General features: G+C 40.2%; 1 protein-coding gene across 1 annotated transcript in view; it reads right to left on the bottom strand.

The window, feature by feature from the left end:
- Positions 1-8,892: 8,892 nt before the first annotated feature.
- Positions 8,893-18,491, bottom strand: part of LOC143280117 (rhomboid-related protein 3-like) — a 31,792-nt gene continuing 22,193 nt past the window's right edge. The window contains exons 9-12 of the mRNA XM_076584671.1: positions 16,221-16,321; positions 13,783-13,903; positions 13,097-13,192; positions 8,893-12,323 (exon numbers count right to left, since the gene is read on the bottom strand). Of these exons, the coding sequence (XP_076440786.1) occupies positions 12,163-12,323; positions 13,097-13,192; positions 13,783-13,903; positions 16,221-16,321 (479 nt within the window). The 3' untranslated portion in view covers positions 8,893-12,162. The remainder of the gene's footprint in view (positions 12,324-13,096; positions 13,193-13,782; positions 13,904-16,220; positions 16,322-18,491) is intronic.

Below are 18,491 nucleotides of genomic sequence, written 5' to 3'. Positions count from 1 at the left end.
CTGAAAAGAAACCATTAAACAAGGAGAGTTAATGGGGTGTGAAGTGGGAAGAACCCTGTATGATAAAAAAAAGGGAGAAAAGAAAATTACACAAGCACACCCACGCACACCCACGCACACACACACACACACACACACACACACACACACCATGCCATATCACATGCAAGAGAGACAGCATGCATTTAAGAAGGGCTAGGGCATAACAGCTAACAGATTGGAGCATCAGGCTTTCAACCTGAAGGCCTTGGGTTTAACCTGTTCAGTGACAGAGAATTTTTTTTTGTTGTTTTTAAAGTGCCCTTCTTTAAAGTGCTCTTCCATTGCCAGGGAATCTCAAGGATTCAGGGGTAACAGATTATATATATAAAATCTAGCACAAAACTACAGGAAATAAAAAAAGAAAGAAAATTTTTTTTGTAAATGAAAAAGAATGGGAATTCTGATTCTGGGCTTGTTTCATGATAAATTTGAATGCAAATAACTGTTGAGGCATTTAAATGTGAATACAATAATGTATGTGCAACAAAGAAGTCTATTTCCACATCTACAGAATGACATCCAAAATGAAAACAAACAAAATACAACTGGAAATGACATGCTTGTTGTCACTTTATACCCACAGATGAAAATAAAACAGGTAATTAGTCTGTGATAACAATCTAACTCTTGCAGACATATAAATGAATAACTGTCCTAAAACTGACAAATATGGGTTTAATCCAAATTAAAGATAAATCAGATACTCAGAAACTGCGTAGTCATGCTTTGCGACCACAATTCGTTCCCTGACAAAGAAAGTATCTTTGATGGCACTCTCTCAGTCCATACTGCACATGGGCAACAAAAATTGTCTGCTGTGTGTGCTAATTGCTTCCTCTGCAAAGAATTCTGTTATCTGGTGTCACACAGTCCACAATCCACAACCATGCCCCCCACCAGTTTCATCACTTTCTTTCATCAGACAAGAGAGATGTTTCTCCATCGCCAGATATATCTAGAATCATTTGAACAGCCTTCAAAGTTATTTAAGTCCACTGACTGGGACCACTGTCTCTGCTTGTCAAAGGTTCCGAATGCAACTTTTACAAATGAGGCAATCCCCCTTTCCATGCATGTTCCACATGATCCTCTTGGCAAATCATTATTGAGAAGAAAGGAGTCTTTTATCTCATATATGCTTATTCAAATAGTTTTTTGTTTTAAACACAGACACATGAGGCTAACTGTTCAGCCCTTTTATGCTCATTGAACTAAATTCTGATGAAGGAAAAATCAGAATTGATGCATGAAGTCAGTGGACATCTAAGTTATAGGCACTATGGCAACAGTTTATGCACGACATTAGCCGACATAGGCACTGGGTTAAATCACAGCTGCACCTAACTGTAAAGTGTGGGGATTTTTAGAGCTGGTCAACAGATGTTGAATCCCCTTTATAAGGTTAACTTAAGCATGCATACAAATTCAAATCATATTATGTTATTGATCCTTTATATGTCAGAGCTTGATGAGCCATGAAAGAACCCAGCCGGTATCAATGACCAAGTTATTTAGCCTACTGGCGATATTACAGATGAGAGGATGAGGAAGTAGAAGAAGGACCCTGAGAGAGGGAGAGAGACTGACAGACAGACAGACAGACAGACACAGAGACACATAGAGAGATTGAGAGGGAAGACAGACAAACATGACAGAAAGGCAGACAGACAAGTGAGAGACTAAGAAAGACAGATATATCATAAATAAGGTAGACATTGGTGCAGACATATACACAGTCACTCCACAGTGACATCACTGAGACAGACATTTGCAACAAGACACAGAGAAAACGTCACTTCGAGAATACTCATAGTAAACAAGCTCTTATTCAAATAACATAACACGCATTTCAGTCATAACCAATGGCCTTGCCAAATATAAACTTTTTTTTTCTTTTCTTTTTCCCGCAGTCACTTCGCGCTCTGAACTGAAGTTGAACGAACACGTTTTTTGGTTAGCAACGGTGTACACAAAACGCAACCACACAGGAAAAGTTAACGTAAGATTTCGGAAAAATGAAAGAAAATGACGAAAAAGTCACTTACTACATGACGTTAGACGAGTATTCTCAGAATGCGCAACATGTGGAGCATTCACCAATGTAAACTGTGAAAATAAACACTGGACTGAGTATTTGGCAACATGCCGAAGAAGTCAAAAACTAAAGTACTGTGAATCAAGGACATGCGCATTCTTCCGGAAGTCAAAAGGGGCGAGAAGTACGTCGCTACAAATTGAACCCAAAACAAAACACGTCACTCACACACACACACATACACACACACACACACACACACACTGATCAAACTTTAGAGCGTTATAAGTTAGGTTATGAAGACAATACATACCTTCGGATACGGAGTATTAAAAAAAATAATAAAATTGAAAAATAAAAACAGAGAAAGAGAGAGGGGGAGGGGCCCGGGAGGGCGGGGGGGTACAGTTCGATTTGTTCACACTGGCACTTTGATCCGTCAAAAGACATCATCATATGCTGTTGTTGGTGGGTTTTTTGTTGTTGTTTTTTGTTGTTGTTGTTGTTGTTGTTTGTTTTGTTGTTGTTTTTTCCAAAGCTGTACTGTACGGTACATTATGTATATGTCTCATCAAAAATTTGAGGTTGTCTTGTCAAATGAGTGGCTACTTATGAGAGCGAGCGTTCGCGTACAGTATCCATGAGTGAGCGAACTTGAACACGTGTGCTTATGCATACAAATTTAAAGGGAAAAAATAGAAACTAAAAAAAACAAAATCACGAGACGAGTTCCAAAACAAATGTGATAACATCTAAAGATACACATCACAAGAATCACAGTGAAGCGGAGCGCCACGTGCGCGTCTGTTGCACATCAGTCAACCTTTGAGAGTCAAATAAGTAAGCAAATCAGTAAATAAGTCACACACACACACACACACACACACAGAGAGAAAGAGAGAGAGAGAGAGAAGGGAAATCAGTCAATGGTGATCGTTCTCCCACCACACTCCAGTCACAGGGGTGATGGTCAGTGCAGTCACCGCAGCAACAGGAACGCCAGACATGGCCATCCACGTCAGGCTGACGGACGGACCTCCGTCGGACCCCGAAACATCAGCCAGATAACTTAAGGGCGCATCACAGACCCAGCAACTGAACACTCCCGACATGCGGTCAGTTCAGAACACACCCGAGATGAATGTACTACATAGGATATATATATATATATATATATATATCTATCTGTGTGTGTGTCAGTGTGCACGGTGTGTGTGTGCCAGTTGTACATGTGTGCGTGTGTGTGTGTGTGTTGTACCTGTGCACATGTATGTGTGCATACGTGTGTGTGTGTGTGCGCGTGTGTGTGTGTGTTTCAGTGTATGCATATGTGACCACGTGTGTTTTCATATGAGCCGTGTTCATATTTGTGTGTGCGCGCGCATATGTGTGCGTGCGTGCGCGCGTGTGTTGTGTGTGTGCCGGGTGTGTGTGTGTATGTGTTCGCATTTTACGCATACCAAATAGGCGAAAGAAACTCCATGAGGAATGTGCTTTCTCTCTGTTTCATTGGACCTCAGATCAGCGTCATGTGGAACAAACTCCCTTCTCAGTTCTGTCCGACACGCTCAGTCTTTATCCTCGTTCAAATCAGCTCTCAAAAACTCACCTTTTCAACAGTTGTTTTGACAGATTTAGTTGTTTTTTTCCGCCCTGTGTGTCTGTCTGCGATTGTTCAGTTGGTCACGGTGGGTGAAGATCGAGAGGACTGGGCTGTATTAGGTTGTATGTCTGGTGTGTCACAGTGTGTGTGACCCGAGTTTATTCTGTGATGGGTCAGTATAGGCAAAGGAATGTTATGAAATGTATCTGCATCAATGTATGTGTGTGTAACTGTATTTGTATGTAATATATATAATCACACAGACACAAACACACCCACCCCGGCCACACACACCCAGAATATTATCGACATACACTACTGAAAAGCACCCTATAGAAGAGTGAGAGAGATCGTGTGATCATGTGAGCATTCGAGCTTTCTGGAAAGTGGAACATCTTTACACATTATCTTAACAAGAAAGACAAGACCTTCAAACCAGCCTTGTGATACACTTTAAAAAAAATCCAAGTTTTTAGGTATTGAGTATAATGCATTTACTGTTATATTTATATTTTTTGTATTCTCTAAACTTGGCACTTTGATCTGATATTCGACCTAACAAAGGATCTGTCATTATTATCATTTTTTGTTCAAACAGGAACTTCTTTTGCTAAGCATGAAAGTTTTATTTATGCAAACGTTTTGGTTTAGATAGCAGAACAAGGGAAATTACTCTGCTGGGGAACTTACTTTGCTTTAAACTGATCTTTCTCATCTTAAACATTACATTTTGAAATTATACTCAATACATAAAAAGCTTGGATTTTTTTAAAATGTGCATCACAAGTGAGTCTTGAAGGCCTTGCCTCTCATGTTTCAAAATATAATGTTTAAGATGAGAAAGATCAGTTTAAAGCAAATTAACTCCACTAGCATTACAGAGTAATTTCCCCTTTTTACTATCTGCAGCAAAACGTTTGCAAAATAAATAAAAATTCCATGCTAGCAGAAGAAGTTCCTGTTTGAACAAAAAATGATAATAATGACTGCTCTAGCTGTTGGGTCAAATATCAGATCAAAGTGCCAAGTTTAGAGAATACAAAAAATATAAATATAACAGTAAATGCAGTTTGCATATAATTAGGCTTCATTCTTTATTTTTTTGTGCCAATCCCAGAAGCGCAATATTGTTTTAAACAAGATGACTGGAAAGAACTGGATTTTTCCTATTTTTATGCCAAATTTGGTGTCAACTGACAAAGTAGTTGCAGAGAAAATGTCAATGTTAAAGTTTACCACGGACACACAGACACACAGACACACACACACACACACACACAGACAACCGAACACCAGGTTAAAACATAGACTCACTTTGTTTACACAAGTGAGTCAAAAAGTAATATATAATAAACTGAGTAATAACACACACACACACACACACACACAGAGAAATAACACAGGCAATACTCAGTGTTGATCCTTCTTCCGCCACAACCTACAGTCAGAACCACCGGAGATGACGTCACAGCAGCAGGAGCGACAGGACATGGTACCAGGATTCCCAGTCACTCCTCTTCTCCCCAGCTCATGCTTGTTCCCATCGTTTTCAGTCGAAAGAGACGGAGAAGAACTGATCTGTGGTTGGGTTGCTCTTACGCAGTACGGCTTGAAGTATAAGAACCCCCACCACGTCTTTTTTTTTTCTTTTTCTTTTCTTAAATAAAGAATCAGAATCAGGCGGAAAAAGGCCACATTCGGGGCCGGATGAGTTGGTGAGGGTGAGAATGAGTTCGTACTGTCTTCATCGCCTTTTTTTTCCCATGTGCACTCTTGTCTTTTGTTGTTGTGGTGTGTGTGTGTGTGTGTGTGTTTTGTTTGTTTCTGTTTTGGTTTTTCTGGTGTGTGTGTGGGGGGGGGGGGGGGGGGGGGGGGGGGGGGGGGGGGGGGGGGGGGGGGGATATGTTGTAGTCAGGGTCAGAACAGTAGTTCGACGTCATTTATTTATCTCAGTGGACTAATTCTGAAAGTTTTGACCCCGTTTCTCACAAAATGGTTATGAATTCATATAAAACCCACAGAGATCAAAGGGATCCGCTCAAAAGCTCCTCTCCACACCCACTGTTTGCCGTTTGTGAACTTTAATCGCGTTTATGACGGGCGCAATAGCCGAGTGGTTAAGAAGCGTTGGACTTTCAACTGATCTGAGGGTCCCAGGTTTGAATCTCGGTAACGGCGCCTGGTGGGTAAAGGGTCGAAGTTTTTTCGATCTCCCAGGTCAACATATGCAGGGTGCAGATCTGCTTGTACCTGACTCCCCTATCGTGTGTATACGCAAGCAGAAGATCAAATACGCATGTTAAAGATCCTGTAATCCATGTCAGCGTTTGGTGGGTTATGAAAACAAGAACATGCCCAGCATGCACATCCCCGAAAACAGAGTATGGCTGCCTTCATGGCGGGGTAAAAACGGTCATTCACGTAAAAGCCCACTCGTGTGTATCGAGTGAACGTGGGTGTTGCAGCCCACGCACTGCACGAAGAATCGTTTATGATCAATCCGTTTGCTGCTTCCGATTTTCTCATGTTTTTTTTGGTGTGTGTGTGTGTGTGTGTGTGTGTGCGTGCGTGCGTGCGCGCGTGTGTGTGTGTGCGTGTGTTTATCAACGCCGACGCTCAGTCATGTTCAAAGACTGGGGACGGTGTGTCCATTCAAGTCATGTGCCCACAGAAACGACAATCCTCCGGCCGCCCAATCAGAATCGCGCTTTATCGTGTGGTTGCTCCCCTTGGCATAAGTGATCCATGGTGGAGCGGGTATTTGACCACGAACCAATAAACTGACGAACCTCATTCAACAACAAACTCGATTGGGTATTCTGAACCTTCAAAACACAGAGAGAGAGAGTGATATGCAAATCAACACAGAACTGTGAGCTAAATCATGAAGATAGCTATTTAGACATAAATAAAAAATTAAAAAAAAGAAATGTGGAAGTCAGTGGTTTAGCGTACAGCGGCGATGTGTGCATGAACGACTGACGGATCCGGACACTCGCTGGCAGGTCAAAGAGATGGAGTCCCCGGGGGATGAGGAAGATGGTATCCGTGGCGATACTTACACGAGGTTAAGTCTGGGTACGTCTGGCAACTGCTGGATTTCCCAACATAGCTTCTCCTTTTTGTCAGTCTTTCTTCATTTTGGAAAATAACACCCAACATGCTTGTATATATAACAATGATACCAGTTTCTTGAGTCACTATAATCATGTGTGCTTATGGTCAAAGTGTGAAGGCTCTTCTAAAAATGGACGCACATAAGACAATGTTATCATCATTGCTGTTTGTGACTCGGTACACTGCTCAGGGCCATGGCACCCATCAGTCATACCCCTTAGTCGGGTTTTCAGGTGCCCACTTCAGATAGCATAGAGGCTGCACTGGTCTCAGAGGAATCAGCCTAGAGACTTGTACATCTCTCTGGGATCTCGGTTCCTCGAAATGACGTCACTATATACTAGTATACATATAATCACACACACACACACACACACATACACACACACACACACACACACACACACATATATATATATATATATATATATATATATATATATGTGTGTGTGTGTGAATATATATATATATATATATATATATATATATATTTATACTGTATTCACACACACACACACACACACACACACACACACACAGATATAGACATATAGACAGATATAGATAGATAGATCCACCCACACCTCTCTCCCTCTAAATGGATGTGCCAATAAAGTTTGAGCACTGAACATTGTAAGTATGTGGTTAGAAGTAGGCTATATGCACACACAATCAAAACAGTTAATGATTTTTTTTTTCAAAATAACAGAGTTCTCGTGGAAGCTTACCTAAAGTCCAGACAGTTTATAAGGAATGTTTACACACACACACACGCGCGCGCGCGCGCGCGCGCTCATGAGCGCAAAAGGACATTTTGAACATTCCATGGTTTCCATGTTTGACAATGCACACCACACTTCAGTTTATTTATCAACTGTTTTTCGTTTGTTTTTCAGTCTCTTTACAGGTATTGGTAACATCAGCAGTCATGTGACAATACTGATAGATCATAGGGACACACACACACACACACACACACACACACACACACATGGCTGAAAGCAGGAAAGTTACCCCATGTACACATCCATCCTGATACACCTTAAATCGATTGAGTATGGACTATTTCCATCAGAATTTCATATTTCCTTGACCGCGTCTGATATACATATTTTTGATTCTCATGGCCTACAGTATTTTGTGTTGATGAAGATTTTATAGATTCAGGGGTCAAGATGCAGTCAGAAATAGGATGCTTTTGTTACGATTTTTATTCACGTAACGTGGAGGAGGGTGGGGGGGGTTGGGTGGGTGGGGGTGGGGGTGTGTGTTGGAGATGGGCGAAGTGGAGTAGTGGAATTTACGGTCAATAAGTAAACACTACAAAGCAATATTGAAACATGTTCTCATGCAGCGATTTCACAAAATAACACAAAATACTAAAATGATTGCAAATATGAGGAAAAAAAATCACCAAATCATAATCTTATAAATATTTATTCTCATTGGCTGATCGGCAGAAAGAATAAAGGATATGGAGTGGCTTCCCTTGCAAGGCGGGGTTATAAAACTCTGTGTCTTGTCATTCCGATTTATATTCACAGGGTGGTGCATAATTGAAAACAAAATATTATCATGAAAGCAACAACACTATAAAGTAAATTTACGTTGGTTTGAAACATCCTCTAATAACGATCTCATGTTGTTTGAAAGCAAAACATTATAGAAAACAACATCACCATAAAGTAAATGTACGTTGGTTTGAAACAGCCTCCAATAACGATCTCATGTTGTGTGCACTTACAATATCAACTGAAGGAACAAAGAATATATATCTTTTTTATTGAATCGGTTCAAAAGCAAAATGGAATGTAAAAAATGAAACCAGTCATAAAGTTCTGAATTCGTGGCGTCAGTAGAATATATTCGTAGATGTACATCAGAAAGCGGTATTTGAAAATAAATGAAAATACTAGTAAACTTGAAACACACCCTCAAATACCAGCTACATAGTATCTGCCTTTAAAAGATGCCCCCCCCCCCCCCCCCCCCCAAAAAAAAAAAAAAAAAATGCTGAAAACAGGTAAGCAAATGGTGAAGCCCGCATAAATTGTCATCAGTCTTAACTGCTCCCCCCCTCCCCGCTCCCCCCACCCTCCTCTCTTCCAATCTATCATTAAAATGGATGCACATAAGATAATATCATTATCACTGCTGTGCGAGCCATTGTTCTTGGCAATTTCACCTTTATGCAATATTAATCCAGTATGTAGTTTCAACAACAACAATGCTGCAGAAGCAGCTAAGCACCAGCTGCACCAGCTGCAAGGCAAAATAATTTCTATCAACATTATCATTTGGCGAGCCATTGGTTGGTTATTGTATCCTTTATATAATAATTTCCAGGTATGTAATTTCCGCATTCATCAAAGCTGACAATGTCCTTTTAACAAGAGAAATATTTATGGGATAAAAACAAATAATCATAGCTACGCGAGCAAAGGCTCGCAAAACAGTTTCATTTGCTGTGTATCCTGATAATGTTCGTGTTTCATATCCTTTCATACTGAGTTAAATCGTCTTATTTTCACGCAGATAAAAATAATTATGCAGTCATGCACAGGTGCTCCCACCTTTCAACACACACACACACACACACACACACACGCACACACGATCACACATAGGAACACACACATGCACGTACGTATTTACGCACGCAAAAAGAAGCGAAGAAGCATGCATAATACATGTATGCACTCACGTAGTCAGTGCAGTGTACAATACACGGATGTTCCTGTGAGCATATCCAGCTGATGTACACACACGCATATAACATTGGATAAAAAATTAATTAAAAAAACACCAAATATGTTCACCTGCGCAAGTGTTCAAGATGGCCTCAAAACATACGAATGTCAAGGCTGAATGAAGATGGACCATTTCCTACTTTTCACCCTCTTGGAAGTTTTTATATATTCAGCTGAATACATGTTCAAAATGATCCAAAAACATACAATAAACAGGGTAGGATATTATTCTTTCCTATCATTCAGCAGCACGTACGCATAAGCTCGCACACGCGCGCGCGCGCGCGCGCACACACACACACACACACACATAAACACACGACCACACTCACATGAAATAATCTTTGACCTACCAGAAGTCAGACGCAGTCCAAAACTGTCCAAAAACAAGATATAAATTTGTTTTCACATGGCAAGCCGTAATATGAAAAAAAAAATGCTGCCTTTCAACGAATACTTACAACACCCAAAAACTGCATGATGTTTCACAAAAAAGATGCAGATATTTACGTGATTTCTAAATGATGAAGACTGAAACAACAAAAATGCAACACCAATCATAATCACATCACAAGCAAAATATTAAGTAAGAGATGACCGAAGTCTGGAAATATGTGACTTTTCTCAATATATATATTGATGATATGGTACAAATACAGAAAAAAATACATTATGATGAATTCCCACAACATAGTTCCCACATGAACAGTATACTTTCATGTGTATTTTGAATGAAAATAGGACCGGGCTTATCATTTTATGGGAACCTACTCGTTCAATTTGCAAGTACCCACTTACCAGGCTTTCAAATCTATTTAAGTCTCCGTTGATCTTAAAAGACATTTGTTCATATGAAGATTGTTATAAACTCAAGAACAAAAGATAAAACTTAAAACTTGACATTGTCAACATTTTGGTGTCAGATCGAAACACCAACATGTTTTATGCTTCTTTTATTTTAATCACTTTAAGTGTGTTGAAATGGACGAACCAATTTTTAAAAATCATTTCACGTGACAGCATTAGTATTTACTGACGGAAACGTGACATCCATTTTAGGGGAGAGGGTGGAGGGAGGGGGGGGGGGGGGGGGAAGAATCCTCATCTGACTCTTGTTAGCCCTTGATGCGGAAAATCATCTGGCAATTCCATATTTTTTAAAAGTCCAAGGACAAAGTATCGGCTGTGCGAGAATACAGTCTGGCGTGGTTTTCTGATGACGGAACATACTGGTAAGTGTCCTGAAAGGTCTGATATGGAATGGGTATACCAATGGTGGTTTATCACAGAACATGACAATACTGACCAAGACCAGTGATTTTGCCATCATACCCTTGCCACCACAAAAATACCAACAAGAAAAAATGACATTTGCAACGGGTTAAGCAATTCTGGGCAAAAGGTGACCCTTTTTCAAGCATTTATAGATGAAACATTTATCAAATATAAGATAAATGTTTACATATTTTCTTTTCAGGCACAATAAAAAAAAAAATTTAAAAAAATAAACAACAAAAATCTATTACCCAAAACGAAATCACTGGGCAGACCTTTTCAATATGTCTGGTCGACATTACTCTAATAAACTTAATCTACGAATCCTTTAGAATAAAAATCCCTGAAAATGTGTACCTCTTCAGCTTTCTTTCTCAACATCCCCATACCACGTTTGTTTCGGGTGGCCAACAGTTATGATAACACTGTACCAGCTTTGGGTGAACACCGATACAGTGTTCAAACACTGTTCTCTACCTGGTTTGGGTGAACACCGATACAGTGTTCAAACACTGTTCTCTACCAGACAGCACTCCCTCTTCAGTTTCCTTCAGCAAAGTCTTCAAGATGCAGGCATCGAAAGCTCAACTGGTTCCAGTCAGTGAATACACCTGCCCACTTGGTAATTTTGATTAAGTCTTCTTCTTCTTCTTCGTTCGTGGGCTGCAACTCCCACGTCCACTCGTATGTACACTACACAAGTGGGCTTTTACGTGTATGGCCGTTTCTACCCCCGCCATGTATGCAGCCATACTCCGTTTTCGGGGGTTTGATTAAGTCAAAATTACACCATCGGAATTGAACCAAAGATCAACTCAACCTCCGGCTGGACTTAGAGATGTACGAAGAAGCTGCGAGAGATCAACATGAGCAAAACTGAACCATGGGTGACGAGGTTAACCTCTTGCCTGCTGCTGAGGAATAATTATGCTCGTGAGTGATTGGCCGTCACCTCACTGTGAGGTTAAGACAGAAGCTTACAGGTCAGAATGTCAGTCACCATTCCTTATCTGGTCTTCTTTCTCTTGGGAACGCGTTGCTTTTTTTTTTTTAAAATAAAAAATCCCTGAAAATGTTTACCTCTTCAGCTTTCTTTCTCAACATCCCCATACCACGTTTGTTTCGGGTGGCGAACAGTTACGATAACACTGTTCCAGTTTTGGGTAAACACCGATAACAGTGTTCAAGCACTGCTCTCGATCACATAGCATAGCATAGATAGAAGTTGGTCTCCCAGGCAAGTTTGCTGATGTTCTTCAACACAGGGATTCCCGGGACATGGCAAAAAGTAGTTTCCACCTTTCAGACTCACGCCTGAGGTCCAGCAGTCATGGGGAAGACTAGCTCCAGTCCGTAGGGGGGTAGCGTTCGGTGAAGAAACTGTTGAAGAAGACGGCAAAAGCGAAGACGACCAGGAAGACGACGAGGGTGACCCAGCCCAGGTTGGTCTCCCAGGCGTGTTTCTTGATGTTCTTCAGCACAGGGATTCCCAGGAACAGACCTGGACATGGTAAAAAAAAAATCCCACTGTAGCGGGGCGTGGGGTGTGTGGAGAGGTGTTTCAGACGGTTCATTAGCAACGGTGGAAACTTGTTTAAAATCAGAGTAAAGACATCCATAGAGTAAAGAGGGGAAGCAGAGAGGGTGGGTGAGAGAGAGATAGAGAGATAGATAGAGACAGACAGACAGACAGAGACAGAGATAGAGAGACAGACAGACAGACAGAAACAGAGACACAGAGAGAGAGAGAGAGAGAGAGAGAGAGATATACAAAGATAGAGAGACAGAGACAGATAGACAGAGAGAGACAGAGACAGAGAGAGACACAGAGAGACAGAGAGAGTGAGAGACACACACACACAGGCAGACAGACAGAGACAGACAGTCAGACAGAGAGAGAGAGAAAGAGAGACAGACAGACAGAGAGAGACAGACAGAGAGAGAGAAAGACAGAGAGACAGAGAGAGACAGAGACAGAGACAGAGACAGAGAGAGCAAAAGAAACGAACAAAACAAAACGAAACTTTTATTGAACCAAGGAAACGTCATAGCAGTTGACATGCTTTTTCTCCCAGTCAATCATGGGGCAAGAGAAGAAGAGGAAGAAGAAACGCACAAAAAATAATAAACTAATGTAACCACACCCTCACCCTCAGAAAAAGAAAGAAAGGAAAAGAAGAAAAGAAAAAACAACAACATGACACCGGAATACATAAGTACATCTTTTTAATTTTTTTTTAAAGAATACAAACCGGGTCAGAAATGAAGACGTACCTGTTAGAAATCCACCGACATGTGCAGAAACACCCACTCTGAGATCCTCGTCCAAAGCGACACGTCGGACAATGGCCAGTCCTGTGTCTGGTACCACTGGAATAAGAATGGATTTATTGTATTGTATTATATTGTATTGTATTGACCCCCGAAAACGGAGTATGGCTGACTACATGGCGGGGTAAAAACGGTCATACACGTAAAAGCCTACCCGTGGACATACGAGTGAATGTGGGAGTTGCAGCCCACGAACGAAGAAGAAGTATTGTATTGTATTGTATTGTATTGTATTACTCTTTTTGTTACAACGGATTTCTCTGTGTGAAATTCGGGCTGCTCTCCGTTGGAGCTTCGCTATATTGAAAGCGGCTCGACCGTCTTTTTTCATAAAAAAATGTTCTGCCTGCAATTCTATTTTGTTTTTTCATTGATCTATCCATTCTAACCATTGGTCCACAATGCTGGAAAGCGTTTTCACTGTGTATCCACGCTGCGTATAATCGTTTTGATTGGTCCAGGCGGCATGTAAACGTTTTGATTGGTCCGTACTGCATGTAAGCGTTTCGATTGGCTCTCACTGCTGCATGAAAGTGTTCTGATTGGTCCACACCGCGTCACGCACGCACGCACGCACACACACACACACACACACACACACACACACACCAAATTACAGATGCACTTACCTATGAGGACGACAAGAGCCAGTCTTGCAGGAGCACTGACGAGAACTCTAGAAAGAGCACAGCACGGTCTGGTATCGAACTCTTCCTGATCACAGAGTTTATAGTTCATTTCCTTCCAGTTCTGGAAAATGAATGAAAGAAAGAAAATACAATGCGATAAATAAAAGTAAAAAATTTTTTTAAAAAAACCTGTTCGTGCATGGGAAGTGGTTATCAAGTTTAAAAAAAAGAAGAAGACGACTTTATGTAATGTAATGTTTGTGATACAAATGGTACGTTATCGGGAAATACTGTCTACAGAGTGCATACATGGAAAATGTATACATGTACGTAGGATTAATGAATCGTCCCTGGAATGTTGTATAAATCTCTCTCTCTCTCTCTCTCTCTCTCTCTCTCTCTCTCTTAAATAAACCAAGACAGATAAAATCACTTATCATACGTGTTTAGAATACAAACAGCAGAGCCCTAGAACATTAAAAAAACACAAAAAAACACAAAAAACACAAACAAAAAAACCAAAAAAAACCTGGCAAATGTACACAATCATCACGCAAAACCTGCAAGGAAATGTCTCGTCAATCCTTTCAGGATCTTTGACTCTACAGTCTGTCCTACTTTATTTATCAGAAATAATTATCGGGCTACATTAAAAATTGGACGCTTTCGAAAAAGTCCACCTACTTGCTTGCAAACAGTGTCTAGGTGTTTGAATACTCCAAATAAAGTAATGTACTGTGAGTAAGGTAGATATCCTTTATTTATCACCTCCAGCGTTAGATGCGTTAGGTATTGCCTAGAGTTGCTTCAGCTGGATCCTCAGAGACTGCCTAGACAATCTTACACAATGATGATAGCTCAAGACCAGAACGGAAAGGGTTACACACGTAAGAGATTCGTTATCAAATGCAGGTTTCTGTCATGCCTGGCTTAATCAGGGTTCACAGAACACTAAGCGGTTTTCTTAGAATGTTAACACAAAGACTAATAGACCAGTTCATTCAAGAACGGCATTGCTCGTCATACCTACAGAACATCAGCATTTACTGCTTCAGTCAGATCAAGGCTGGTGAATTGCCAGAAAACAATAACCTAAATAGACACGGACTTAATATAAATGGTTTCGTTTGGCCACTTTTGTTGTACTGTCGTTGAGGACGAGAAACACTTTCTCTCCGACTGTCCCATTTACACAGATCTATACATAATAGATTCTTGGTAAATACAGAACGAAACCAGATGTACAAATTAATGTAAAATGAGAATGTAAACCTTGCAAGATCAGTGGCAAAAAGATGTGTCTCCCGTGTAATCATACGCAAGCAAAACACATTAGAGACCAAACTGTATTTGCATTTCTTTTTATCACAACAGATTTCTCTTTGTGAAATTCGGGCTGCTCTGCCCGGGGAGAGCGCGTTGCTATACCACAGCGCCACCCTTTTTTCTTCTTTTTTTTCCTGCGTGCAGTTATATTTGTTTTTTCCTATCGAAGTGGATTTTTCTTCAGAGTTTTGCGCATGCGTGCAAATTTTATATATCAAATATTTTCCTTCTGTCATACGATAATTGTCATGCTGCTTTATTATTCCGTTTACATACAAGACGATGCGGCACTTACCGTGATTTTTTTTTTCTTTTTTTTTTCATGTTTTGTATTGCTTTATCCTCTGTGTTAACATGTTCATATATTTTTCTTTTGTCATACGATATTGTCATGCTGCTTTATTATTCCGTTTCCATACAAAACGATGCGTAACTTACCGTGACTCTTCTCATGTTTTGTACTGCTTGTAAGAGCACATGCATGCTTATTCCACTTCCCTCAATACAACAACAACAAGAGAGGCAAGGCCTTCAAGACTCACTTGTGATAAATTAAGTCCCCTAGTATTAATTACAGAGTAATTTCCCTTTTTTACTATCTGCACCAAAACGTTTGCAAAATAAATGAAAATTCCATGCTTAGCAAAAGAAGTTCCTGTTTGAACAACAAATGATAATAATGACTCCTCTTGTTGTTGTGTCAGAATAAGAGGTCAAAGTGCCAAGTTTAGAGAATACAAAAAATATAAATATAACAGTAAATGCAGTTTGCATATAATTAGGCTTCTTTTTTTATTTTTTTGTGCCCATCCCAGAGGTGCAATATTGTTTTAAACAAGATGACTGGAAAGAACTGAATTTTTCCTATTTTTATGCCTAATTTGGTGTCAACTGACAAAGTATTTGCAGAGAAAATGTCAATGTTAAAGTTTACCACGGACACACAGACACACGGACACACGGACAGACACACACACACACACACACACACACACAGAGACAACCGAACACCGGGTTAAAACATAGACTCACTTTGTTTACACAAGTGAGTCAAAAACCACTTTGTTCGTTCGTTCGTTCGTTCTCTCTCTCTCTCTCCCTCTGTGACTCACTGTGACGACAGCAGCCAGGTGTGCCCCGAGGATGGCGTAGCCTCCCCCGCTGGCGCCCACCAGACCCACCGCGGGGTCCACCACCGAGTGGGCCAGAGAGCCTGCACCACACACACACACAGACACACACACACACACACACACACACACAGACGTTTTGGTAGTTAATGAAATACGTGCTGCCCGTACGCTGTTTACCCGCACTGAACAAGTGTGGAGAAAACACACACACACACAGACACACACACACAGACACAGACACACACACACACACACACACACACACACACACACACACACAAGAAGGAGGCGAGGTAGAGGAGAAACGAAAGATTATGCAATCTATCCACGTCCTTGAGATTCAAACAAGTGAGAGAATGTCCAAGTCCAAGTCAAAGTCAAAACATGTTTTAACTGTCAAGCCTCTGGCCCATAACGACGGGAGTGCACAGTTTCAAGAAAAAACATCATGCAGTTAATTGAAATACTACTACTGAGACATTCCTTTCTACGGCAAAGTGCTCTGTATATAAACAATGAATATTTTGTTATAACATATTGTTATAACATCAGTGTTTTCACAGGCTAGAATCAAAGAAAACTTAAAGAATGATGGATGGCTGTAATACTTAGCTGGTATTAATTCCTCTCTCTCAATTCCTGATATTTGTGACACACGAAAAAAAAGTGCGCTTCATTTTCAATTGCATTACGACATAAAGGACTGTAGCTATCGTCATTATCTAAAAGGGGTCTGTATCGCAAATAACTGTACTTTATGGGAGACATAACAATACATTCTAAACTTAGCAAGACACCTTCGTAAGTTTACTTTGTTAAGCTGATAAAAGTAGACTTTGAGAGATATTGACTGATTGAAACTGGTATATACCCGAAAGAAATCATGCTGTTCAAGTGAGGCATGCCAGTCTTGGCCAAAAGAGTCTATGATTCTTTGTTTACATTCTGAAAGAAACAACTTGACATTCTTCACCCTTGATCTTCCCAAACATAGGCAAAACAGTACTTGTTTTGAACATTTCTTACACGACACGCCCACGTAAAATAGTTTTGTCTTTGCAGTGATCATAAATAAGATATTGTAATCTTTCTTAGGATACCTATTTTCGCCCATGCAAACTAGTCGTCGTAGCCAAAATCTAACGTAACTTGTATGAATATTAACAAAAAGAGGAAATCTACCTGTTTCTCCACATATTAAATGTCTAGGCGACTTTGGGCTTACACCCATAAATTTTCAAGGCAGATATAAATTAACTTTCTCTATGTGCTCTTGGTCAGGTGAAACCCCATATTTCAGGTCCACACTGGTTGTATTTGACAATCGAACATTAAAAAAAATATTAAAAACAAGAGAGGCAAGTAAATGCAGTTTGCATATAATTAGGCTTCATTTTTTATTTTTTTGTGCCCATCCCAGAGGTGCAATATTGTTTTTAAACAAGATGACTGGAAAGAACTGAATTTTTCCTATTTTTATGCCTAATTTGGTGTCAGCTGACAAAGTATTTGCAGAGAAAATGTCAATGTTAAAGTTTACCGCGGACACACAGACACACACACACACACACACACACAGACAACCGAACACCGGGTTAAAACATAGACTCACTTTGTTTACACAAGTGAGTCGAAAAACCACCTGGGGTGAATGTTCACCTGTAGTCCAGAGTAACCTGATTATCGCTGACACTACTTGTCAAGCTCTGTCTGCAAGATCTTTGAGTGTATGAGAAAATTGTAAGCTTCGTAGAAAGACAGATACCAAAATATTTATACAAGCTTACTATCTGTAATTCCTCGTCTCGTCTCCAAATGACCATCTCTCTGTTGAGGATAAGTATCCATCATGTCTGAAAACACCTGCGTTCGATTTTTCTAGATTAACATCAAGATCAAGACTGTTTGCGGTTCTGAATAATATATTTAACTAATCTTGTAAACCAATCACACTATCGGAGAATAGAACAGTTTCATCTGCAAATAACAGAATAAACAATTCTATAAATTCTGGTGACAGCTGAATCCCATGTTTGCCATTACTAATAGCATCCCGCTTGCTCTTCAAACTAGTTACCTTCGTCTTTAGCACATGACCCAAGCGTTTTGGTCAAGACATGTGTGTAATCTTTATTAACAACACTTGTTAATGCTATGTCACAATAGTCATCTGGCTGGTTAGCATATCCTTTCTTACAGACTGACACAACAAATGATTTTGGTCACTGTGTTAGAAAGATACCAATGTCA

Source organism: Babylonia areolata, chromosome 3, assembly GCF_041734735.1.
Source record: "Babylonia areolata isolate BAREFJ2019XMU chromosome 3, ASM4173473v1, whole genome shotgun sequence".
In the NCBI taxonomy this organism is placed as follows: domain Eukaryota; kingdom Metazoa; phylum Mollusca; class Gastropoda; order Neogastropoda; family Buccinidae; genus Babylonia; species Babylonia areolata.
The sequence above is the reverse complement of the archived record's forward strand: the minus strand, read 5'-3'. Positions and strand labels throughout refer to the sequence as shown.